The 26,074-nt window shown below is 40.8% G+C and overlaps 1 protein-coding gene across 5 annotated transcripts in view; it reads right to left on the bottom strand.

The window, feature by feature from the left end:
- Window positions 1-26,074, bottom strand: part of ABCC4 (ATP binding cassette subfamily C member 4) — a 230,388-nt gene that overhangs the window by 185,650 nt on the left and 18,664 nt on the right. For 3 of the 5 annotated variants that reach the window (XM_050947094.1, XM_050947121.1, XM_050947130.1), the window contains exons 2-4: window positions 9,438-9,548; window positions 3,905-4,025; window positions 2,847-3,071 (exon numbers count right to left, since the gene is read on the bottom strand). In XM_050947094.1, the coding sequence (XP_050803051.1) occupies window positions 2,847-3,071; window positions 3,905-4,025; window positions 9,438-9,548 (457 nt within the window). Of the gene's footprint in view, window positions 1-2,846; window positions 3,072-3,904; window positions 4,026-9,437; window positions 9,549-21,741; window positions 21,875-26,074 lie in introns of all 5 variants that reach the window. The other 2 variants (XM_050947104.1, XM_050947112.1) reach the window with 2 other exon arrangements.

Genomic DNA, 26,074 nt, shown 5'->3' with positions numbered 1-26,074 from the left:
CCACCACTGACAGAAACTTGGCATTTCAGGTATATATTTAAGACAGATATTAATGAATGCCAAAAAAAAGTATTGGGAAATTAGCATTTAGCTTCTCTTTCAAAACTGTACATCAAGGATTTATAAAAGGGATGACATCCATATACTTCAAATGAGGATAATTGATTGCAAAGTTTATTGGTGTTCTACCATGACCTCAACCTTCACCCTGGGGAGTAAACATTTATGAGATGAAAGCAGATTAATATTCAATTTAATCATGCCTAGAAATAAAGTGAACAATGTGAACATTTTGCCTTTCCAAGCTTTCAGCCCTCCAAGTGAATATCAACACTGCAACAAACAATGCTTACTATACAAATATTTCATGAATTTCAAACAAAGTGTGCTATGATAATCAGTATAGTAAATTAATTCCTTAGAGATATGTTTATGTACAAGAAAGTAGTGTGCCATGTTAGAACTGAGTTCCCAGCGGATAATTTCCAAGGTATCAGAAGAGGGAGGAGGATAAATATGTCCATAAAAAACAATTCACCAGCCCAATATGGCCTGAGACATTATTCCCCACATTTTTCTCTCTTACTTTACTATAAATTATGGAGTTCAGAGATGAGGATGGAGAGAGGAGTAATCTAAATGTTAACTTTAAGTGAGGGCGTTACATGTTTTAGAAAAGAGGAAGGGTTGCATGTTTTTCCCCTCTTAAAAAGAAAGGTTGATTAAAATTCAATCTGAATGTAATATAAATGTCTAATCCCTGCCTAAATTTCACTTCAGAGGCAAGAGTGATGAGGGAACTGCTCCAAAAATTTGGAAGGCAGGTAATTTAAGTCATACCACCAGAGCCCCTAACTATATAGATAGGACATTCTCCCCTCTGCCACCTCCCGTATGGTTCCTACATCAAGGGCTGATAAGAGGGAGAGAAAAGGAGAGACTCTTGTACTTGGGCCCTGAGGTCCGGGGTCCTCTCAAAGTGTTTTGTGTAAACAAAGTGAAATGGGAGGGAAGGCAGTGACCATGATGTGCTGCTGCCCCAAAATTTCTCTTTACAGGGTTGCCTACATGGAGGTAAAAGTAGAGAGAGGCCTCGTGGCTTGAAGGCTACCACCAGCCACAAAGAAGCTACTGACAGCTAGTAAGGCTATGGCTTCTCAAGAGCCACACTGGCAATGGACGAAAGCAGCTTTTCTTCCTGTGAGCTGCCCAGTTACTTTCCCTGCCTGCTCTGGCCTGGTAGTTGCTACTTCTGCTTCTGTTCCACTGATCACCTGGCTCCTCTCCCTAGATGGTGACTGCTACATGTTGATCAGTACATGTAGGTGAAAGAAATGCAGAGACAGGGGTAGAATTAAGGGACAGGCCACAACTTTAGTAACGTAAAGATGGGGAAGAGTGCTACCTCCTCATCCCTGCTCACATACCAAGCATTTAATTGGATCCAGTAGAGAATCATGGCTCTCACTATAACCAATAACTCAGGGCAAACCCTCTTCAGCCTAAACCCTAGGACTTACCTAATTTCTGACTCCTCTCACTCTCCCTCCACAAGGGAGATAAAGGGTACTAAGCCCTCATCCAGACTACCCCGCCGTATCGGCGGGTTAAAATCGATTGCTCGGGGATCGATATATCGCGTCTAATCTAGACGCGATATATCGATCCCCGAGCGCGCTTATATCGATTCCGGAACTCCATCAACCCCAACGGAGTTCCGGAATTGACATGGAGAGCCGCGGACATCGATCCCGCACCGTCTGGACGGGTGAGTAATTCGATCTTAGATATTCGACTTCAGCTACGTTATTCACGTAGCTGAAGTTGCGTATCTAAGATTGATTTCCCCCCCCTAATCTGGACGAGCCCTAAGGATGAATTCAGTCTGCAAAGACTTCAGGTCTCCCCTTCTTACAGCAACAGGGTCACTAGCCACATCCGTCTCATTTACCTCTGAGACCTGGCCCTTTGAGCCTTTATTCACACTAGACACCAGGCTCACGTTGCAATTGACTAACATTTCTGTATTCCTCCCAGTGTTAAATTCCCATCCTATTCTTACTCCTTTTAACCTGAAATATGTGAAAAACCCTCTGGACCTGCCAAGAAAAAAAATCCTTCCTCATCCCAGGAACTGGTGATCAGTCAGACTCACAGCATCCTGGAAAGACAGCTCAATATAGCTCAACTACAGGGAGGGTGGGGCAGCAGTACTGCAAGTGACCTATGGGAGGCTTTAAAGTGCAAGTGACCACCTAGAGAGGTTTTAAATTGAGAGGCGGGAGCTGTGAGAGCCAGCAGCTCCCCTAATGCCCTCCCTGGCTGGTCAAAGGGAGGCAGAGAAGCGCCTGCTCCAAGCACAATCCCACATGTACTTTGAGGCATAAGGAGAGGTTTTGCTCCAGTCTGTCTGGACATGAACGTCCCCTTCCAGAAGTCGGCTATTCCCCTACTCACTGGTTTGATCAAACTTCCTCCCTTCTGAGACAGGAAGGTGACAGGCCGGGGGGGGAAGAGCCCATTCTCTCTCAGTGCATCTCTTGAATAGAGGAGAACAAGCACACAACACTCAACAGCTCCTTTTCCCCACATCCTCTGGAGCCCAGGCAATAGCTTACAACATTATATAGGCATCCATATACTGTTGAGTGCAGTATAAAAAAAATCAATACATATATAAATGCTAACCCAGATTTTCATGAATATACTTATACCCTATTCCTTCAAATGCCATGACTTCAAAACTATTGCAAGAGTGAAAAATAATTCAAACACTTAATTTTAAACTGATTACTAGAACAGCTAACTTATATACACATACATTTGAAAAATGAAAGGTTGCTTACCTTCCGATAAATCATGTGACATATCGCTACTCTCAATTTCATGCCAGCCCGTTGTACGTGATAAAAGTATAAGTGGTGTGTTATGGCTAAAATCAATGTACACACAGACAAAGCAGCTGCATAGCAGTAGGCAAAATTCAAAGCAGCAGTATCAAGAGGATCAAAAATTTCAAAATAATTAATAATTTTTCCCAAAAAGACTGGTTGAATTACTGTGAGTGTTTCCTAAATGAAAGAAGGGGGAGGGAGGGAGAGAAACAAATAGAAATAATTTATTCTGTAGTTTTCTATCCAAGTTTCTTCCAAGGCAAGTAAGAACTTTCTGGCACACCCTTCTTCCTTTATTATCTTGCTTTAAATACCCAGGCCAGTTTTAATTGCCATATAACCCAGAAGAAATGAACTTCTGTATTAACACATGTATTTTAATAGTATTAAAATTAAAATATTAAAAACTTTTCAAAAGTTCTCTAAGCCACCAATAAAATATTTCATGTTGTCATAACAAGTTACATAAGTACAGATCTCCTTTAATTTCTGAAGACCACATGGTGCTTTTTTGTGACGTAGTTACATATAGAAAAAAGATTTTTTTAATAATTCATCCCACTAACCTACGGATACTGTAATGTACAGTCCCGCAGCAGATATGAGTTCAGAAACAACTCCTTGAAGAGGGAGAGGGGAGGGTTGGCAATATCACAGAGATAATGTGCTTTCAGTTATACCAGTGTAATCCCACTCTTATGCAGTTGTAACTGAAAGGAGACACTAACCCAGTGTTTTCAACTTCTAGTAGTCTGTGTGGCCCTACTGTATTTTTATGAGAGCGAGAGAGAGAGAGATGGTTAAGAAGAGACCTCCTGGTCTCTGACAAACAAAAATACAGAGTTTATAGCTGCTACTATCTGACAGAAAGAAATTATAAATGGGGAAAGAGTTGGGTCCCAGAATGAAATCACCAGTATTCATTAAAAATGCCTGTTGGACAAGACTTACATTACTATTGGGTAAAAAGATATCTAAAAATACATTGTATTGTATTTTCCATCTCTTACCTCAATCAATGTGAAAAATCCCAAAGCTAAATAGGATTTCCAATAACAAAGTAGGATTGCTTTTGTTAAATGTGGCGTTCTTGCTTCTTTTTTAGCTTTTTGCACCTCTTTATCCCAGTACCTAGAAAATAAAGTACAATGAGACTGGCGGACAAGAAAAGTCTAACTTAAAAATCAACAGAAACAGAACATCATTTGCTAACGTTGTAAAAGAGAGAGTTAGGTCTACAGTAGAATTGCCAAGTTATTTGGTCAATCACTCCACATCCTGCACAATTAAATACTTTCTCTTTAAGAACCTGACACCAAAATAATCTTTTTTGTTTTTTAATTTTATTTATTTATTTGGCTCATGAAAGCTTGTGGTTAGTTTTACAGGCTCATTTTGTTCCTCTGTGCTCAAGAACACACTGATAATATCAACAAACCTTGGACTAGCTGCTGATTTATAGAAACTTACAACAAAGGCCGAACTAGCAAGTCACAGTCCTTGGTTTGTTCTTAGCCTGGATCAGAGTGAGCCAGCTACTTAAGTTAAGGGCCAAGTCATAATAAGCCTTCCTAGCACTGGCCTGCACTGAGGCAGTGTGGAGATGCGCCACCTCAGCAAAACCCCTCGAGCTCCAAGAAGAACAGAGCAGCGTGCACATCCACAGTTCGTTAGGTTGTGAAGCATGCTCTCTTATCTTCACTTGGTCATGTACTTAGGTGAAGGGGAAGTGGAATTTTTTTTATTATTATTTGCATTATATTGCCTCGGAGCCCCAGTCATGAACCATGATGCCATTGTGCTAGGTGCTGTAAAAACACAGAACAAATAGACAAGCTCGTCAGTTAAGGGACTACACTCTAAAAAGTGGACTCAAGAAAGACTCAAGGTGGAGGAAGGAGGATAATGCACAAGCAGAGAGAACAATGTGATGGTGGCAAACATCATCGGGTGGATTGCACCACCTGTGGTGCCTGGGTTTCCCCAGTATGTGCTCCTTCCTAAGGCAGGGACTGTGACTGTGCTTGACCTTTGCATTGTGGCTCAGCACCTGCACATGAGCAAGGCACAATCTGTTCAAATCCAAATCAAAAGACAGTAAGAACACAAGTGATCATTCTGTTCATATAATGTGATCAAGAATACACCAGCACCACTCTACAATTGTTGAAACATGGGATTTTCACATAAGGTGCTCCCTTGTTTCTGGAGGTCAAGTGCATTCTGCTGTGCACCGAGACCCTGTTGGTCTGAAAACTGTGAATACACCAAGGTCTCAAACTTGTTAAAAGATGGCACACTAACTTTGGGCGTGCAGAATAGCCACCAGAAAGATATTATCTTGATTACTGAGATATTTTTTCTTATCTCGGGGGGTGGGAAATTGGGTAAAATGACAGACTCCACAGTGCAGTTCGTTGGATTTTCTGGAGTTTCTATAAGCCTTAATCTCGCAGTAGTGACGGCTGCTTGCTTAAGTAAAGTAGAATCAGAGGTTAAAAAAGGGAAAGAAGTAGTTAAAAAGTACTTAGACAAGTTAGCTGTCTTCAAGTCACCAGGGCCTGATGAAATACATCCTAGAATACACAAGAAACTGACTGAGGAGATTCTGAGCCATTAGCGATTATCTTTGAAAAGTCATGGAAGAGAGATTCTAGAGGACTGGAAAAGGGCAAATATAGTGCTCATCTATGTAAAGGGAAATAAGGACAACCTGGGGAATTACAGACCAATCAGATTAACTTCTGTACCCAGAAAGATAATGGAGCAAATGATTATTATCTTCTAGGTGATTACTTAAAGAGATAAGTAACAGTCAGCATGGATTTGTCAAGAACAAATCATGTCAAACCAACTCAATAGCTTTCTTGACAGGGTAACAAGCCCTGTGAATATTGGGAAGTGGTAGATGTGGTATATCTTGACTTTAGTAAGGCTTTTCATGCTGTCTTACATGACCTTCTCATAAACAAACTAAGGAAATGCTACCTAGATGGAGCTACTATAAGGTGGGTGCATAACTGGTTGGAATACCTCTCCAAGAGAGTAGTTATCGTGGTTCACAGTCAAGCTGGAAGGGTATATCAAGTGGGATCCCGCAGGGATCAGTTCTGGGTCTGTTCAATATCTTCATCAATGATTAAATAATGGCATGGATAGTACACTTATAAAGTTTGTGGATGATATCAAGCTTGTAGGGGTTGTAAGTGCTTTGGAGGATAGGTTTAAAATTCAAAATAATCTGGACAAACTGGAGAAATGGTCTGAAGTAACTAGGATGAAATTCACTAAGGACAAATGCAAAGTACTCCATTTAGGAAGGAGCAATCAGTAGCACACATATATGGGAAACGATTGCCTAGGAAGGAATCCTGCAGAAAGGGATCTGGGAGTCATAGTGGATCACAAGCTAAATATGAGTCAACAGTGTAACACTGTTTCAAAAACACACACACACCATTCTGGGATATATTAGCAGGAGTGCTGTAAGCAAGTCACAAGTAATTATTTCACTCTATTCTGGGTTGATTAGGTCTCAAATGGAGTACTGTGTCCAGTTCTGGGTGCCACATTTCATGAAAGATGTGGATAAATGGGAGAAAGTCCAGAGAAGAGCAACAAAAATTATTTAAAAAAAAAAAAAAAAAATACCACCTAGAAAACACGACCTATCAGGGAAGACTGAAAAAATTGGGTTTATTTAGTCTGGAGAAGAGAAGATAGAGAGGATGTAACAGTTTTCAAGCACATAAAAGGTTGTTACAAGGAGGAGGGAGAAAAATTGTTCTTCTTCACCTCTGAGGATAGGTCAAGAAGCAGTGGTCTTAAACTGTAGCAAGTGTGGTTTAGATTGGAGTTAAGAGAAAATTCCTGACTGTCAGGGTGGTTAAGTGTTGTGTATTTGGTTGTCGTGGTAATAGAATCTTGTTGTTGCTATGGCAATTCAGTTAGATTACTAGGGGATAGCCCAGCCAGTTTTGGCTGGTTTTTGGTTAGTTCAATGTGTGGCAATAAATGGCTGCTTCTAAGGTTTTCAGTTCTCTGTGTCACAAGTGATTTCTTCCCAAAACTGTTGCCCCCAAGGATATAACATTAAGCACTGGAATAAATTGCCTAGGGAGGTTGTGCAATCTCCATCACTGGAGATTGTAGGAGCAGGTTAGACAAACAACTGTCAGGGACGGTCTAGATAACACTTAGTCTTGCCATGAGTGCAGGGGACTGAACTAGATGACCTCTTGAAGTCCCTTCCAGTCTGACGATTCTGTGATTCTATGATTTACGAATGACTCTCCTTGTGTGTTGTCAAGTAGAATAGAAAGTGAAAATGCACATATAGACCATAGATTCTACTAAATATCCCATTATGTCTATGCAAGTATTTTTCCTGACCACACGGAAAGGAAGTGCAATTATTGCAAGAGTCCCTGGAAAGACTTCACCCTCCTTTATAGTGAAAGCCCTGAACTCTACAAGGCATGTCAGTGGATTTCCACTCTGATTATAATGAGAACTCGCTCAAATTGATATTCACTTCCACCATAATTAGGTTCTACTATGCTAATACTCTTGGAATTCTGCAATGATCTGCTGAATAGATGTTAAATACTGCATTCCAGGGGGATTATCAATTTAATTACTATTCCGCTCTAGCTAACTCAGGTTCAAAGAAGCTGTCGCTACTCTTTGCTCCTTCTCCTTTACAAAAAAGTCCTTGCTTCCAATCTAGTTAAGAGTGACAATAAGACCTTTCAGAAGATTCCGTCCACCTCCTCCATAGCTGCCTCTCCTCATGTAACAGCAGGAAGTTAAGAGGCCATGCCAACACTCGTCTGGTAGAGAGGAGACAATCTTTCAGTAGGAAAGCCCCCTACAGATATATTGAAACACTGCTTGTTTCAAGTTACTATGTAATAAAAACCTCTCTCCTATAATAGAGGTACTGATGAGGTTCCTGTAGGAGCCTCAAGAAAGAAAATTACCTGCATGAACTGTTATTCTCTTAAAACAGGTTATAATAAAGATACACTCTTGGTCTATGATCCCAGCACATGACTAGAACTGACTCTCTTAACCTTTAAGCCTACCTTGAACAAGGATATTTATACCTACACTTGGAAGGATTAGATTTTTATCAGTAAATGTCAGTAGACAATCTATTTCACCCTACACACACAAACCAACAAAAAAATATTTCCATTGATAACAACAGAAATTTACAGATAGGCAGAGTAAGAAAAATGCTGTTTGAAAACTTAGAAGTTTGATTTAGGTATATGTACTGTGTATACTTACACATGTGATGTTGATAAATTGTGTTTTAACAACTATAAAGCTTTAACTTTTTGAATCTCAGAGTCTGTCATTAAATTATTGTCTGATCCTCCCATAACTTCCCACAACTGTAAAAATTTAAAATCAATAAAAACTGAAAAAGGCTTAAAGCCCATAATTTTGCATGACTTATTTTTATCAATTTAAATTTTCCAAGTGTTTAACATTAAACTGTCAAGTTATAAAAAAAAATCAAGTTCTGCCAACCCTATTCATACCACTGGACCTATACCAGGGCAAAAATCCTAGTGAAGATAGGCCCTTAGATGTCCTGTGCAGCTAAACCCTCTCTATCAATCAGTAGCATATTTCACCTTTACTAAGGGAATGTTGTTGTCCCTATTAATTCAGTTTGTTCTGTTTTTCAAGCAAAAAGGTAGAAAGCGCAAACTTGTTCCTATCTCTGTAAAGAGAGTAAGTTGCATAATATATCTGTACCAAAGCATAGGATTGCTTTATTAAGATATAATTATTGGAATGTCAGAGTATAGAATCTTCAATTCCAGGCATTTTGTAGAGTGCTATTCAAATGAAGCATCTTTGAAGAAAAAATGCCAATGTAAATCCTTTTACAGTAGCTCCTCACTTAACGTCCTAGTTATGTTCTTGAAAAATGCAACTTTAAGCAAAGTGATGTTAAGTGAATCCAATTTCCCCATAAGAATTAAATGTAAATGGGGGGGGAGTTAGGTTCCAGGGAAATTTTTTTCACCAGACAAAAGACATTATATACATACACAGTATAAGTTTTAAATAATTTTTAAAAAACAATTTAATACTGTACTCACCAGTGATGATTGTGAAGCTTGGCTGAGGCAGAGGCATAGCACGGTTGGAGTGTGTGGGCTTGCCCTGTTCCACCTGCCTAGTGTTCCAGCCTGGGAGCATGGTCAAGGTGCGGGGATGCTTGCTTGCTTGCCTGCCTCCTGACTGGAATGCCAGATGGGCAGAGTGGGGCAAGTCCCCACGCCCTGACTCTGGTCCTCAACAAGAGCGCCAGGCGGGTGGAACGGGGAGAGCTAAACAACATTATAAGGCAACATTGCAGGACTTTAAAGGATTATGTTCTCTAATAGGTCAGCAACCTAAGAGCAAAACAACATTAACTGAAAGGATGTTAAGTGAGGAGTTACGGTATATGTTTTCATCTCAGAGCTCTCATCTTCACAGTGAAGACGTGACTACATGAAGTGTTGATTTTTTCCTTACCATTGCAACTCCTCTCCAACCCTCTCTGATGAATCTTCAGCCAGCACTTTATACATATCATCTTCTTCAAGCTTTCGTTTGTGACCAGTAACAAATAAAGGATTCAACCACCTATTTAAATACACAAATTTTTATATTCAGTCAATGGAGCAGAAAGAGTAATTTACTTATGTATTAATTTGATTTCTCGGGTACTTACAAGCCTTCCCCACCCTATTACTGTGGTAACTGAGCACTTCAGTCTTTACCATATTTATCCTCACAACCCCTGAGAGGTAAGAAGTCACTCTGATTTTACAGATAAGGAACTGAGATACAGAGAGACTCAAGGTATGTCTACACGGCAATTAGACATCTGCGGCTGGCTTATGTCAATGTAGAAGTTGGGGCTCAAACTGCAGCCTGAGCTCTGGGACCCTCCCACCTCACAGGATCCTAGACCCTGGGCTCCCACCTTGAGCCCAAATATTTACACCGCAGCTAAACAGCCCCTTAGCTTGAGCCTCATGAGACCAAATCAGCTGGCACAGGCCAGCCATGGGTGTCTAACTGCAACGTAGATGTACCCTGGGTCACTTGCCCAAGGTTACGCAGGAAGTCTGTGGCAGAGCAGGGAATTGAACACTGGTCTCTCAAGACCTCACCACCTTCCTTCCTCTCCACTGTCCAGACACTGGGTATTGTATACTCTTACCAGCATAGAAAGCACGAAATAAAGACTATTTTGACAATCAGTCCCTTTTAAAGGGAGTGGAATTCTGGCTAAGTAGAGGAGCTTAAAATTTCCCATCAATAAAAAAATTAGTCACAAAATTTACAGCAAGGAAATATACATTAGAAATGACACTTATGAAAATAAAGTCAGACAATAAGGTAAATTTGTATCGCTATGGGACACACTGTTATAATAATATTTTGAGACTGAAAAGAGAGATAGGAGTAACAACAATTCTTAAAATCTTTTAACAGTTTTATACAACAATTCTGGTGATATGTCCAATTAAATCTTTAAATGGTGGATATGGTCCAGAATTATCCCTGTTAGAGAATTTTCTTAAAACTGGAATCGCCTTCATAATATTTATCTTCCAAATGTACCAAACTCTACAAATGATAGCATGTAAACTAGACAAACCAAAATGTAAAACATTAAGCTAGAGACTGAAATCCCACACATATAGGAAGGAATTGTCCACTATCAGACAAAATATCTAAATCTCAAAAAACAAAAGAACTATATACTTCATTATCATCTCCAACACAGTCTTTCTGAATAACTTTGGGTAGTTAATTAAAGTGCTTGGGATAGAAATAGAACTGAGGGAATAACTGATTTTCTATTCAGTGGCAGAACTGAAAAATGCGGAAACAGGAAAAAAAATTCCACATTTTGGGTTGAACCCCAAACTAGAAATTTTTTTAGTTTCTCACAGAAATGAAGAAAAGAAAACCCTGAAAAAGTTCAATTTGAGTTAAAACATTCTGCTCAACCTGGAATTAATTTTTTGAGGGTGGGGTTGATTTAGAAGTGTAAACATTTTATTTTGAAAATGTAAAAAAATCATGGGATAAGTCATGCATCAAAGTCATGAAATGGGCTACAAATGCAATAAAACATAAGGTATTCAAAAGTTTAACAAATGGAGGGGAGCACCAAAGATGTTCCTCGCCTGGGGTACTGTTTGGTTTAGGGCCAGCCCTGGTCTTTATTAAGTCCATAATTTCTGGTGTCTAGCCGAGTTATGAATTTATGTTCCCAGGCTTGTCTTTTGAAGGTGTTGTGCAGGTTTCCTTTGAGGAAGAGGACTAAGAGGTCAGATATGGCATTATCATTCTGTGAAAAGTGGAAGCTGAAGTTAGACAAATTCAACCTTAAAATAAGATGCAATTTCCTACCAGTAACAGTAATTAAACAATTTAACAGCATAGTAGGGGAGGTGGTGGACTCACCATCATCTGGAGTCTTTAAAATGAGATTAGATATCTTTCTGAAAGATGTGCTTTAATACAGCTGCTGGGAGAAATGCTACATGTGTGCCGGGGTATCAGGCTATTTGGTTGTGGTGGTCCCTTCTGGCCTTGGAGTCTGAATCTACTAATCCCCCTGTTCATTCCCATCCTTCATGAGTCATAGAGAGAACAGAAAGTTCTGAATTGCCTTCAATATGGTCATAACACCAGCAGCTCTACATTATGACTATGACTATAATAAAATCTCATACTTCAGGACTTCCGCCAGTCGGCCAGAGGGATCACAAAGGATTCTTTTTCCCCCAGATACACAACTGTCCAGATGTATTCAGGGGAGGAGGGGAGGTCATCTTCCCCTAAAGCATCAGGGATGGCCATAACTGGAGACAGAACACTGACCAGAGCTCTGAGGTGGTAAAGACACTCTTCTTTCTCAAGTGTCTGGCTGGTGGGTCTTGCTCACAGTCAAACAAATTTGGGATCATGAAGGAATTTTCTCACAAGTCAGACTGGAAGGGACCTTGAGAGGGATTTGCCTTCCTCTGAACCACAAGGCATAGATCACCAGCTAGGATCATCTGGGCATCTCTCACCAGTTGACCCTTGACCTGATTTTATGACCTATGACACTGACTCAAGAGTGATTTTATGCTTGCTAAAGGTAAAATGACATTACAGAAGTGTAAGATTGACATGGAGTATATTGCTTATTAGCTTGGAACACGTGTGGAGGGCAAATATACAAACATAAGCAAATGAGTTATTAGGCTTGCTATAACTGATAGCTGTTGTATGCCAGAGGCTGTGATTTAGCTAAATAGTGTAGGACTAAGGTGATATCTGATCTACAGTTATTTTGCACTGTCATTCTCAGAGACAAATGGTACCACACCATGGGATTCTGCAAGAAAGAAGCTGGGAGTGAGGAGGGGGCTTTAGCAGTTAGGTTGTTATGCAATATCCAAGCAGTTAAACCAAGTGCCAATAAAAATGAGGTAGGATCAGAGGCTAAAATAGGGAAAGAAGAAGTTAAAAATTACTTAGACAAGTTAGATGTCTTCAAGTCACCAGGGCCTGATTAAATAATTCTAAGGAAGGGTAGAAGGGAGTACAGCAAAATAGAGACAATGGATTTCAGGAAGGCGGATTTTGGTAAGCTCAGAGAGCTGATAGGTAAGGTCCATTGGGAATCAAGACTGAGGGGAAAAACAACTGAGGAGAGTTTGCAGTTTTTCAAAGGGACACTATTAAGGGACCAAAAACAAGCTATTCCGATGAGTAGGAAAGATAGAAAATGTGGCAAAAGACCACCTTGGCTTAACCACGAGATCTTGCGTGACCTACAAAATAAAAAGGAGTCATATTAAAAAATGGAAACTAGGTCAGATTACAAAGGAAGAATATAGGCAAATAACACAGGAATGCAGGGGCAAGATTAGAAAGGCAAAGGCACAAAATGAGCTCAAACTAGCTCTGGGAATAAAAGGGAAACAAGATGACTTTTTATCAATACATTAGAAGCAAGAGGAAGACCAAGGACAGGGTAGGCCCACTGCTCAGTGAGGAGGGAGCAACAGTAACAGGAAACTTGAAAATGGCAGAGATGCTTAATGACTTCTTTGTTTCGGTCTTCACTGAGAAGTCTGAAGGAATGTCTAACATAGTGAATGCTTATGGGAAGGGGGTAGGTTTAGAAGATAAAATAAAAAAAGAGCAAGTTAAAAATCACTTAGAAAAGTTAGATGCCTGCAAGTCACCAGGGCTTGATGAAATGCATCCTAGAATACTCAAGGAGTTAATAGAGGAGGTATCTGAGCCTCTAGCTATTATCTTTGGAAAGTCATGGGAGACGGGAGAGATTCCAGAACACTGGAAAAGGGCAAATATAGTGCCCATCTATAAAAAGGGAAATAAAAACAACCCAGGAAACTACAGACCAGTTAGTTTAACTTTTGTGCCAGGGAAGATAATGGAGCAAGTAACTAAAGAAAACATCTGCAAATACTTGGAAGGTGGTAAGGTGATAGGGAATAGCCAGCATGGATTTGTAAAGAACAAATCGTGTCAAACCAATCTGATAGCTTTCTTTGATAGGATAACGAGTCTTGTGGATAAGGGAGAAGTGGTGGATGTGGTATACCTAGACTTTAGTAAGGCATTTGGTACGGTCTCGCATGATATCCTTATCGATAAACTAGGCAAATACAATTTAGATGGGGCTACTATAAGGTGGGTGCATAACTGGCTGGATAACCGTACTCAGAGAGTAGTTATTAATGGCTCCCAATCCTGCTGGAAAGGTATAACAAGTGGGGTTCCGCAGGGGTCTGTTTTGGGACCGGCTCTGCTCAATATCTTCATCAACGACTTAGATGTTGGCATAGAAAGTACGCTTATTAAGTTTGCAGATGATACGAAACTGGGAGGGATTGCAACTGCTTTGGAGGATAGAGTCAAAATTCAAAATGATCTGAACAAATTGGAGAAATGGTCTGAGGTAAACCGGATGAAGTTCAATAAAGACAAATGCAAAGTGCTCCACTTAGGAAGGAACAATCAGTTTCACACATACAGAATGGGAAGAGACTGTCTAGGAAGGAGTATGGCAGAAAGATCTAGGGGTCATAGTGGACCACAAGCTAAATATGAGTCAACAGTGTGATACTGTTGCAAAAAAGCAAACATGATTCTGGGATGCATTAACAAGTGTGTTGTACACAAGACACGAGAAGTCATTCTTCCGCTCTACTCTGCGCTGGTTAGGCCTCAACTGGAGTATTGTGTCCAGTTCTGGGCACCGCATTTCAAGAAAGATGTGGAGAAATTGGAGAGGGTCCAGAGAAGAGCAACAAGAATGATTAAAGGTCTTGAGAACATGACCTATGAAGGAAGGCTGAAAGAATTGGGTTTATTTAGTTTGGAAAAGAGAAGACTGAGAGGGGACATGATAGCAGTTTTCAGGTATCTGAGAGGGTGTCATCAGAAGGAGGGAGAAAACTTGTTCACCTTAGCCTCTAATGATAGAAATAGAAGCAAGGGGCTTAAACTGCAGTAAGGGAGATTTAGGTTGGACATTAGGAAAAAGTTCCTAACTGTCAGGGTAGTTAAACACTGGAATAAATTGCCTAGGGAGGTTGTGGAATCTCCATCTCTGGAGATATTTAAGAGTAGGTTAGATAAATGTCTATCAGGGATGGTCTAGACAGTATTTGGTTCTGCCATGAGGGCAAGGGACTGGACTCGATGACCTCTCGAGGTCCCTTCCAGTCCTAGAGTCTATGAAATACATCCTAGAATACTCAAGGAGCTGGCTGAGCAGATATCTGAGCTATTATCAATTATCTTCAAAAAGTCATGGAAGATGCCCTCCCAAAAAAATTCCTCCACATCCCGGGGGGGGGGGCACCCCACAGTTTGGGGACCTTTGATTTAGATAATGGCATAGAGAGTAAACTTAAAAAGTTTGCAGACAATAACAAGTTGGAAGAGGTTACAAGTGCTTTGGAGAATAAGATTAAAATTCAGAATGATCTGGACAAACTGGAGAAATGGTCTGATAACCAAATAGGATGAAATTCAATAAAGACAAATGCAAAGTACTCTACTTATGAAGGAACAATCAGTTGCACACATACAAAATGGGAAATGAGTACCTAGGAAAGAGTCCTGCAGAAAGGAATCTGTGAGTCATAGCTGAACACAAGCTAAATATGAGTCAACAGTGTAATTTGCAAAAAAAGCAAACATCATTCTGGGATGCATTAGCAGGAGTGTTGTAAGCAAGATACAAGAAGTAATTCTTCCACTCTACTCCATGCTGATTAGGCCTCAACTGGAGCACTGTGTCCAGTTCTGGGTGCTACATTTTAGGAAAGATGTGGAAATTGGAGAAAATCCAGAGAAGAGCAACAAAAATTATTAAAGATCTAGAAAACATGACCTATGAGGGAAGATTGAAAAAATTGAGTTTATTTAGTCTGGAAAAGAGAAGCCTGAGAGGAAACATGAAAACAGTTTTCAAGCACATAAAATGTTGTTACAAGGAAGAGGGAGAAAAATTGTTCTCTTTACCTCTGAGGATAGGACAAGAACCAATGGGCTTAAATTGCAGCAAGGATGGTTTAGGTTGGACATTAGAAGATCCGAGTAACTATAGGCCTGTTAGTTTGCCATCTGTAGTATATAAGGTCTTGGAAAAAATTTTGAAGTAGTTAAGGACATTGAGGTCAATGGTAATTGGGACAAAATACAACATGGTTTTACAAAAGTTAGATCGTGCCAAACCAACCTGATCTCTTTCTTTGAGAAGGTAACAGATTTTTTAGACAAAGGAAATGCAGTGGATCTAATTTAGCTCGATTTCAGTAAGGCATTTGATACGGTTCCACGTGGAGAATTATTAGTTAACTTGGAAAAGATGGGGATCAATATGAAAACTGAAAGGTCGATAAGGAACTGGTTAAAGGGGAGACTACAAAGGGTCGTACTGAAAGGTGAACTGTCAGGCTGGAAGGAGGTTACTAGTGGAGTTCCTCAGGGATCAGTTTTGGGACCAATCTTATTTAATCTTTTTATTACTGACATTGGCACAAAAAGTGGGAATGTGCTAATAAAGTTTGCGGATGAAACGAAGTTGGGAGGTATTGCTAACATAGAGAAGGACCAGGATATCCTACAGGAAGATCTGGATGACCTTGTAAACTGGAGTAATAGTAATAGGATAAAATTTAATAAGGAAAGTGCAAAGTCATACATTTAGGGATTAATAACAAGAATTTTAGTTATAAATTGGGAATGCATCAGCTGGAAGTAATGGAGGAGGAGAAGGACCTCGGAGTATTAGTTGCTCACAGGATGACAATGAGCCATCAATGTGATATGGCCGTTAAAAAAGCTAATGCAATTTTAGGATGCATCAGGTGAAAGATAAGGAGGTGTTAGTACCGTTATACAAGGCACTAGTGAGACCTCATCTGGAATACCATGTGCCGTTCTAGTCTCCCATGTTTAAGAAGGATGAATGCAAGCTGGAACAGGTTCAGAGACAGGCTACTAGGATGATCTGAGGAATGGAAGACCTGTCTTATGAAAGGAGACTCATAGAGCTTGGCTTGTTTAGCCTACCCAAAAGAAGGTTATGGGGGGATACGATTGCTCTTTATAAATATATCAGAGGGATAAATATTAGGGAGAGGAATTATTTAAGCTTAGTACCAATGTGGACACAAGAACAAATGGACATAAACTGGACACTAGGAAGTTTAGACTTGAAATTAGACGAAAGTTTCTAACCATTAGAGGACTGAAGTTCTGGAACAGCCTTCCAAGGGTAGTAGTGGGGGCAAAAGAGATATCTGGCTTTAAAACTAAGCTTGATAAGTTTATGGAGGGGATGATATGATGGGATAGCCTAATTTTGGCAATTAATCTCTGATTATCAGCAGGTAAGTATGCCCAGTGTTCTGGGATGGTATGGGATCTGAGTTACTACGGAGAATTCTTTCCTGGGTGCTGGCTGGTGAGTCCTGCCCACATGCTCAGGGTTTAACTGATCGCCAAATTTGGGGTCGGGAAGGAAATTTCCTCCAGGGCAGATTGGCAGAGGCCCTGGAGGTTTTTCGCCTTCCTCTGCAGCATGGGGCACGGGTCACTGGCTGGAGGATTCTCTGCAGCTTGAGGTCTTCAAACCACAATTTGAGGACTTCAGTAACTCAGACATAGGTTAGGGGTTTGTTATAGAAGTGGATGGGTGAGATTCTGTGGCCTGCATTGTGCAGGAGGTCCGACTAGATGATGATAATGGTCCCTTCTGACCTTAAAGTCTATGAGTCTATTAGTAAAAACTTCCTAACTGTCAGGGTAGTTAAGCACAGGAACAAATTGCCTAGAGAAGTTGTGGAATTTTTGTCATTGGAGATCTTTAATGCAGGTTAGACAAACACCTGTCTAGGATGCTCGAGAGAACACTTAGTCCTGGCATGAGTGCAGAGAACTGCACTAAATTATCTCCTGAGGTCCCTTCCAGTGCTACAACTCTATGATCCTATGATTCTACATATAGGAATTAAGAAATAAGTGATACAAATCATTACTATGAATGCTTGATGCTTAGTTATGGACATCCCAAAGACCACATATGACATTCCACATATGGATAAGGGCAGCTATTGACCTTATAATCAGGGTAAAGGATCAAATATAGTATATATCCCTACTATTACCATAAGGAAGAGTACAAAATACCATACCCAGTTCCCATTTCTTCAGGTTCATCAGGTCCCCAAGAAAGTGTAAGTTGAATCAGGACTTGCCTTCTGATGGGCTTATAGACTATAAGGCCAGAAGGGACCATCATGATCATCTGCTCTGACCTCCTGCACATTGCAGGCCATGTAACTTCACCCAGCCACTCACGTAACAGACCCACGACCTTGGGCTGAATTACTGAAGTCTTTAAATCATCATTTAAAGACTTCAAATTACAGAGAATCCACCATTTACAGTAGTTGAAACCTGCAAGTGACCTGCATGCCCCATGCTGTAGAGAAGGACAAAAAACTCCCAGGGTCTCTGCCAATCTGACGCAGGGGAAAATTCCTTCCCATCCCCACATATGGCAGTCAGTTGGATCCTGAGCATTTTGGCAAGACCCACCAGCCAGAAACCAGGAAAGAATTCTCTGTAGTAACTCTGAGCCCATCCAGTGTCCCATCACTAGCCATTAGGGATATTTGCTACTAACAGTTGCAGGTTAGCTACATGCCATCATATCATCCCCTCCACAAACTTATCAAGCTCAGTCTTGAAGTGAGTGAGTTTTTGTGTCCTCCCATCCCCTGTCCTCTGAGAAGGCTGTTACAGAACTTCATTCCTCTGATGGTCAGAAACCTTCACATAATCTCAAGCCTAAACTTGTTGATGGCCAGTTTATATCCATTTGCACTTGTGTTAACGTTAGCATTTGACTTCCTCCTCCCCCTCCCTGGTACTTAGCCCTCTGATGCATTTAAAGAAGGCAATCGTACCTCCCCTCAGCCTTCTTTTTGCTAGGCTAAACAAGCCAAACTCTTTGAGTCTACTCTCATAAGGGAGGTTTTCCATTCCTCTGATCATTTTAGTAGCCGTTCTCTGCACCTGTTCCAATTATAATTCATCTTTCTTGAACATGGGAGATGAGACCTGCACACAGTATTCCAGATGAGGTCTCACCAGTGCCTTGTATAATGGTACTAACACTTCCCTGTCTCTACTGGAAATAGCTCACCTGATGCATCCTAGGACTGCATTAGCTCTTTTCAAGGATGCAGCACATTGGCAGCTCATCCTGTAATCAACCAATGCACCCAGGTCTTTCTCCTCCTCTGTTGCTTCCAACTGATAAGTCCCCAGCTTAGAGCAAAAATTCTTGTTGTTAGTCCCCAAGGGCATGACCTTGCACTTTCCACTAATAAATTTTGTCTCATTTCGATTACTCCAGTTTTCAAGGTCGTCTAGATCTTCTAGTATGATATTCTGGTCCTTCTCCTTATTGGCAATACCTCCCAGCTTTGTGTCATCTGCAGATTTTATAAACACACTCCCACTTTTTGTGCTAAGGTCACAAAAAATGTCTAAAAAATAAAAATGTTAAATAAGATTGGTCCCAAGACTGATCCCTGAGGAACTCCATTAATAACCCCCCTCTAGTCTGACAGATCACCTTTCAGTTCCTTTAACCAGTTCCTTATCGACCTTTCAATTCTCATATTAATCTCCATCTTCCCTGATTTAACTAATAATTTCCCATCTGGAACTGTATTAAATGCCTTAGATCTACTGCATTTCCTTTGTCTAAAAAATCATTTTTCTTCTCAAATAAAATATCAATTTGGTCTGGCATGATCTTCTTTGAACTGAATTGTGTAACTGCATGAAATAAAACTTCTAAAATCCACCTGTCCAATGTTATTAACGCCCACTGGTAATAAAAATGGGACAACCAGTCCCCAAACTGTGGACAAAAAATGTCCAAGTGGACTGGCTTGAAGTGCTGTGTCCTCATGTCAAATCTGATATCTCAGAGGAACTGCAGAGGATGAAGACAATGAAACTTCCCTGTTATTATTGAAAGTTTTAAATTTCTTTCTCTGTTGTAGTCAGTATTGTGGTGTATAATTTTGAGGTTGGAAATGACATGCTCTTCTCTGATAATTATAATGAAGTGAAGGAGATGAAGAAGGTAGATGTTGCCTCTGATACTTGTATAATGAGTCGAATATGGCCTCTTCCCTGTATTAAAGAAATTTAAAAGTCCAATAGTAGATCTTACATTTTTCATTTTCTCTAGTGGTTCATCAGTTTGAATATTAAACAGTCCTTCTCCTTCAAACAGAAGGGGGATGTTATTGAAAGAGGCCCTGAGCATCCTCTGCTCAGGCTGAGACTACACCTCTTCTCCAATATAGGGGATTAGAGCAGTGGCTCTCTTTTTTTTTTTTTTTTTTTTTTTTTTTTTTTTTTACTGGTCACCCCTTTCACATAGGAAGCATCTGAGTGCGACCGCCCTTATAAATTAAAAACACTTTTTAATATATTTAACACCATTATAGAAGCTGGAACAAAGCGGGGTTTAGGGAGGAAGTTGACAGCTCGCAACCCTCCATAAAAACCTTGCGACCCCCTGAGGGGTCCCAACCCACAGTTTGAGAACCCCTGCATTAGAGGATTGTGAATGAGTGCCAAGGCTCCACATTGATGAGGAAGTCACCAGAGAGGAATTGTGAGCAGGCTTAGCACCCGCCCCTCCAGCTCTGTCAATCATGTATGGTAGGGAAGAGGCCTTTAAAAAGGAGGAAACTGCAGGAAGATGAGAGAAGAGATCACCCTGAGCAAGAAACTGCTGGAGTGATCCCTAAAGCCACAAAGGGAACTCCCATCCAAGAGATCTCCAACTCTGACCCTACAGGGAATGCAGTACTCCCGATGTAAGCCTCACAATGAGCCCAGGCAGCTGACTCTTCAAAAACTGCTAAGCAAGCAGCACCGAAACAAGAAACTATTGTTGGCCTTTTTCCTTTTGAGTTGGCTCTAGGACATTATTCTCAGGACATAGACATTTCTTTTTTCTTTTTTTTGATCCCCATCTAAAGATACTTAAGAAGATCCACAATGGGCATGGTCCCTACTTTGCAAGGACTAGGAAACTGGTGTCTGTGTATAGGCCACCCAGGGTAGATAACTGAGCATGGCCAGAGTCTCCCTCCATCTGGAAAAAAAAACCTAAGGGGACTCTCTTACAAGGATCGAGGACACCACTCTGGAAATAATCCAAGAAGTAACCTGTGTCCTTACTTCTTGGATTCACCTGGCAACCTGACACAAGCTCATGAGATGTACTCCTTTATAGGAGTACAGCTCCTCAGAAACACTCCTGTACATTGTGACTGGAAGAGGGACTCATTATCTGGACCAACAGTTATAAAATGAGACTATCCTACAAACATGGACTTGATGGACATAACTGCTTTCATACTCTCCTTGGTATGTTACCACATGACATATCTTGGCCATCCTGAGTCCCATATAAAAAATCTTCTCTGGGATTCTAAGATCACATACAGATAATCTGTGGCTTAATAGCTTCAAGGTTGTCCAGAGAAATGTTTGACTTCTTCCAGAGCCAATTATAGTGATTACGCTGACATTTTGACAGGTGGGGGAACCTCAATGTAGGTGATTAGTCTCTGAAGAAACAGTAACTATACATAAGTCATTTTGCAGGGGGGAGAGTAGGCCCTGAACGTTCTGTGGCCTTAGGGTTCTGGGACCTGATTCTCCTCACACAACAGTTTCACATCAATGTAACTTGTGGGCCAAATTCTGCAACTGCTATTATCTTGAATGAGACTTGCACCTGTGTGAGGACAGAAGTTGAGTTAATTTTCTGCTACTGTAACTCCTCACTTAAGGTCATCCTGGTTAACGTTGTTACGTTGCTGATCAATTAGGGAACATGCTCATTTAAAGTTGTGTAATGCTCCCTTCTAACGTCCTTGGCAGCCACCTGCTTTGTCTACTGCTTGCAGGAAGAGCAGCCCGTTGCAGCTAGGTGGTGGGCGCTTTAAACCAGGGTGGACCAGCAGCCCTCCAATCAGCTCCCCTCTCCCCTAAATTCTCTGTGCAGCAGCTGCCTGCAGTTCAGCTGTGTCCCTCCCCCCACTGCCACGTGCTGCTCCTGCCCTCTGCCTTGGAGCTGCTCCCCGAGACTCCTGCTTGCTGTGCGGGGGGGGGAGGGAAGGAAGAGAGGGACTAATGACAAGGTGTCCCCCTCCCCCTGCTCCTGCACCCCGCTTACCCCATCTTCCATAGAGCAGGGCGGACAGACCAGGACTCAGGGAGTTTGCAGCAGCTGCCTCTTGGCAAACTGATCTAATTAGCAAGGCAGCATACTTAAGGGAAATGTGCATATCTCCCTCCATTCCTGCTGCCTTGTGTAGAGAGAGAGAGAGTTAACCCTTGAGGGCTCAGTCAACTACTAGTTCATCATTTAGCAGTAAGGGAAACATCCCACCCTCTGACTCTTCCACCTCAACCAAGCTTCACAATCATCATCACTGTGTACCAGTATTAAATTGTTTGTTTAAAACTTATACTGTGTGTGTTGTTTATATATATATACACACACATACACACATATACACACACACAGTCTTTTGTCTGGTGAAAAAAATTTCCCTGGAACCTAACTCCCTCATTTACATTAATTCTTATGGGGAAATTGGATTTGCTTAACATCGTTTCGCTTAAGTCGCATTTTTCAGGAACATAACTACAACATTAAGTGAGGAGTTACTGTACACTAGTGTAAGAGAGAAAAGAATTAGGTCCCTGTTATGGTTTTTGGAATCAATACTGTCAAGCCAGGTGTTTTCTACACAGAAGAATAGGATCCTATCTCCTAAATCACAAAGCCCTGCTATTGTGAGGTTTGACAGTGTTCCAAAAGGCATTTCTTCCCTGACTGGAAAGAACTTATTACAGAGAGGCTGAGCTGGCAATGGTTCCTCAATCTAGGGATGGTGGATCAATACACCACTTGGACAGTGAGTATCCGCTATATTGTGCTCAGCAACTGCTAGTATTTTAAAACGGTTTTCACTTTGTAGGAGAAGTCTGCAGAGTTTTCCAGAAATTGCATAAAGGATTTGTTATTACATGCATAATTAGCCTGTGGAATTCACTGCCACAAAATATTGCTGAGACCAAGCATTTAGCAGGATTCAAAAGAATAGTAGATATTATATGAATAATAAGGACATCCATCATTACATTAGACAGTATAAAAAAAGAAAGATGTAAACTACTAACTGCTTGTTTAAGAAGAAATTCCCCTTGTCATAAACAGATAGCTAAGGGTTAATGTCTCTTACACCTGGAAAGAAGTAACCTGAAACACCTGACCAGAGGACCAACCAGGAAACAAGACTTTTTCAAATCTGGGTGGAGGGAAGTTTGTGTGCGAGTCCTTTGTTCTTGGTCTTAAACCTGTCTCTCTCTCGGCTATGAGGATTTCTGTTTCCTGCCTTTCTAATCTCCTGTTTCCCAGTTGTAAGTACAAAAAGATAGGTTTGTTTTTTTGTATTTACATGTGTGTAGTTGCTGGAGTGCTTTGAATTGTATTATTTTTGAATAAGGCTGTTTATTAATACTTCTTTTAAGCAATTGACCCTGTATTTGTCACCTTAATACAGAGAGACCATTTTTATGTACTTTTTTTTTTTTTTTTACATAAAGCTTTCTTTTTAAGACCTGTTGGAGTTTTTCTTTAGTGGGGGACTCCAGGGAATTGAGTCTGTGCTCACCAGGGAATTGGTGGGAGGAAGAAGTCAGGGGGAAATCTGTGTGTGTGTTAGATTTACTAGCCTGACTTTGCATACCCTCTGGGTGAAGAGGGAAGTACTTCTGTTTCCAGGACTGGAAATAGAGAGGGTGGAATCCCTCTGTTTAGATTCACGGAGCTTGCTTCTGTGTATCTCTCCAGGAACACCTGGAGGGGGGAAGGGAAAATGTTTATTTCCCTTTGTTGTGAGACTCAAGGGATTTGGGTCTTGGGGTCCTCAGGGAAGGTTTTTCAGGGGGACCAGAGTGCCCCAAAACACTCTAATTTTTTGGGTGGTGGCAGCTTTACCAGGTCCAAGCTGGTAACTAAGCTTGGAGGTTTTCATGCTAATCCCCATATTTTGGACGCTAAGGTCCAAATCTGGGAATAGGTTATGACACCCCTTAGCAGATTATTCTATAACTGTCCACTACAAGGATTCTTGCATCTTCCTCTGAAACATCTGAGGTGAAATCCTGCTCCCACTGATTTCATTAGGGCCAGGATTTCACCCCTGGACTTTGTCACCAAGACAGATACTAGACAGAGGCTGCTCAAGACATTCTGATGCCCTAGGCAAAACTCCAGCATGTTGACCCCTCCTCACAGGCCTAGGGTGACAGATTTGGCCTGGCTGCCCCTCAGTCATGACGAAGAAGCGGCTAGGCCAAATCTGCTATCCTATTTAACTGCTCAGTTTGCCTACAGCTAGTGTACGCCCTGATATCAGACTAATCTGACCACTCTTCTGATCCAATATGGCAATTCTTCTGTTTCCATGCTCTTTATTTTCAAATTACAGAGACGTTACTGCCTGTGGGGCTAAAATACCTAACAAAAGCCACATTCGGTATGTTTCCACAAACTTTAATTCCTCATGCAGCTGGCTTTGGAAACGACATTTTTCCAATTCTCCTTAAGCCTATTTGTAAATTACTTTACAGGAATCATCTGTTTATACTCAGTGTCCAGCTGTTTTTCAGGAGTTGGGTAAACAAAATTGTTTCTGCCCAATTTTTTCCCTTGCACTCAGATTTTTTTTTCAAGTAGTTTCTTAAGGCACTGCCTTAAATACTGAGCTAAATATACAGCATGCATTGTGTGCCCTTTAATTATCAGCTTTGTAATTTGATTACAAAAAGCAATAAAGTTTTCTGGCATTATTTGTTCTTTGTGTGGTTCTATTACCTTCTACCTTAAGTGCCTGCATGCTTTCTTTTACTGACTATTCCTTTATTCATTTATTGAATCAATGGTCTGGCCCAGTTTGGAAAAATCTAGTGTTATTTACCATTTGGTTGTTTTTATCCCCAGAAGTATTGAGAGAAACTACAACTTCATTGTTCTTACATACAATAAAGTGTGTGACTTCTCAGTAAGTAACTTGTAACATTCCTATTTTTTTTTGTTATTCCCTTCTAGTTTTCTTTAATAGGCTCACCTCGTCTCTTTCATAACTTTAGTTTCTGTGGTGGGGGATGTGGAATAAAAAATATCGACCACTAACACAGTAAATGGAATGAGCTATGTCATTTTTATAAAAACTCTTGTGGTTTGTAGTTTGTCTGCCACTTGTTCCTATTTACTGCACTCTGTTTAAAGAATCCCTTGGGGCTTGAAGAAAAAGATTTGCTTTTTGCTGGCACTACAAAAGAGGTTATTACATTCAGTGTAAAACTTTGTTTTTTAAAGTCTTTGAGACTCAGCAATGCCCTTTGGACTTGCAGTTACAGTGCCAGGCTCAAATACCCCTGAAGCCTTAAAAACAATTATTTTGTCCATGGCTGTTCCACAATAGGGCCTGATCCTCCAATCTGCTGAGCACTATCACTTAGTGGTGTTGAGCAGAAGTAACATAGCCAGTGATTTCCATGTTACCCCCCAGTTGTGAGGTACCATTACCCTGGCAAACCCCTCCCCCTCGTATGCTCCACAATATCAAAATGGCTGTACATGCAGAGTGAAATGTTAGAACAGGGGTGGGCAACCTATGGCATGCATGCCAAAGGCGGCACGCAAGCTGATTTTCAGTTGCACTCAACACTGGCCAGGTCCTGGCCACTGGTCCAGGGGGCTCTGCATTTTAATTTAATTTTAAATGAAGCTTCTTAAACATTTTAAAAACCTTATTTACTTTACATACAACAATAGTTTAGTTATAGATTATAGACTTATAGAAAGAGACCTTCTAAAAACGTTAAAATGTATTACTGGCACGTGAAACCTTAAATTAGAGTGAATAAATGAAGACTTGGCACACCACTTCCGAAAGGTTGCCAACCCCTGTGTTAGAAGTTCTTTCAACTGCCTTGCCCTCCACTCAGAAATCCAAAACCTTCAAGCCCTCGATAACATTCTGTCCCTTTTCCATGGGTCAAATTACGCCTTCTTGCGGCAAATTGGCGACCTCAGTTTGTGTTCCTGAATCACAGCTTTCATTTAGGGGTGGGGTGGGGGTTCTCTAACCCCTATGGTTACTAAGAAAATCTTCAGAATGTGAACAAGGGGTAAAACAATGCAGGGTTATTTGCCTGAATCTACAAACTGCCTGAAATCATAACCCTGAGAGGTGAAACCCGCCTCTATTCATTTCAGGGTATTCTGTTTTATATCTTTATCAGTGATCTGGAAGAAAATATAAAATCATTGCTAGTAAAGTTTGTACATGGCACAAAAATTGGTGGAGTGGTAAATAATGATGGGGATAGGTCAGTTATTCCAAGCGATCTAGACTGGTCTGTAAAGTGGTCTTATATGAACAACATCAGTTTTAATTTAGCCAAATGCAAGGTCAGACATCTAGGAACAA

The sequence above is a fragment of the Gopherus flavomarginatus genome, chromosome 1 (assembly GCF_025201925.1).
Source record: "Gopherus flavomarginatus isolate rGopFla2 chromosome 1, rGopFla2.mat.asm, whole genome shotgun sequence".
NCBI lineage: Eukaryota > Metazoa > Chordata > Testudines > Testudinidae > Gopherus > Gopherus flavomarginatus.
The sequence above is the reverse complement of the archived record's forward strand: the minus strand, read 5'-3'. Positions and strand labels throughout refer to the sequence as shown.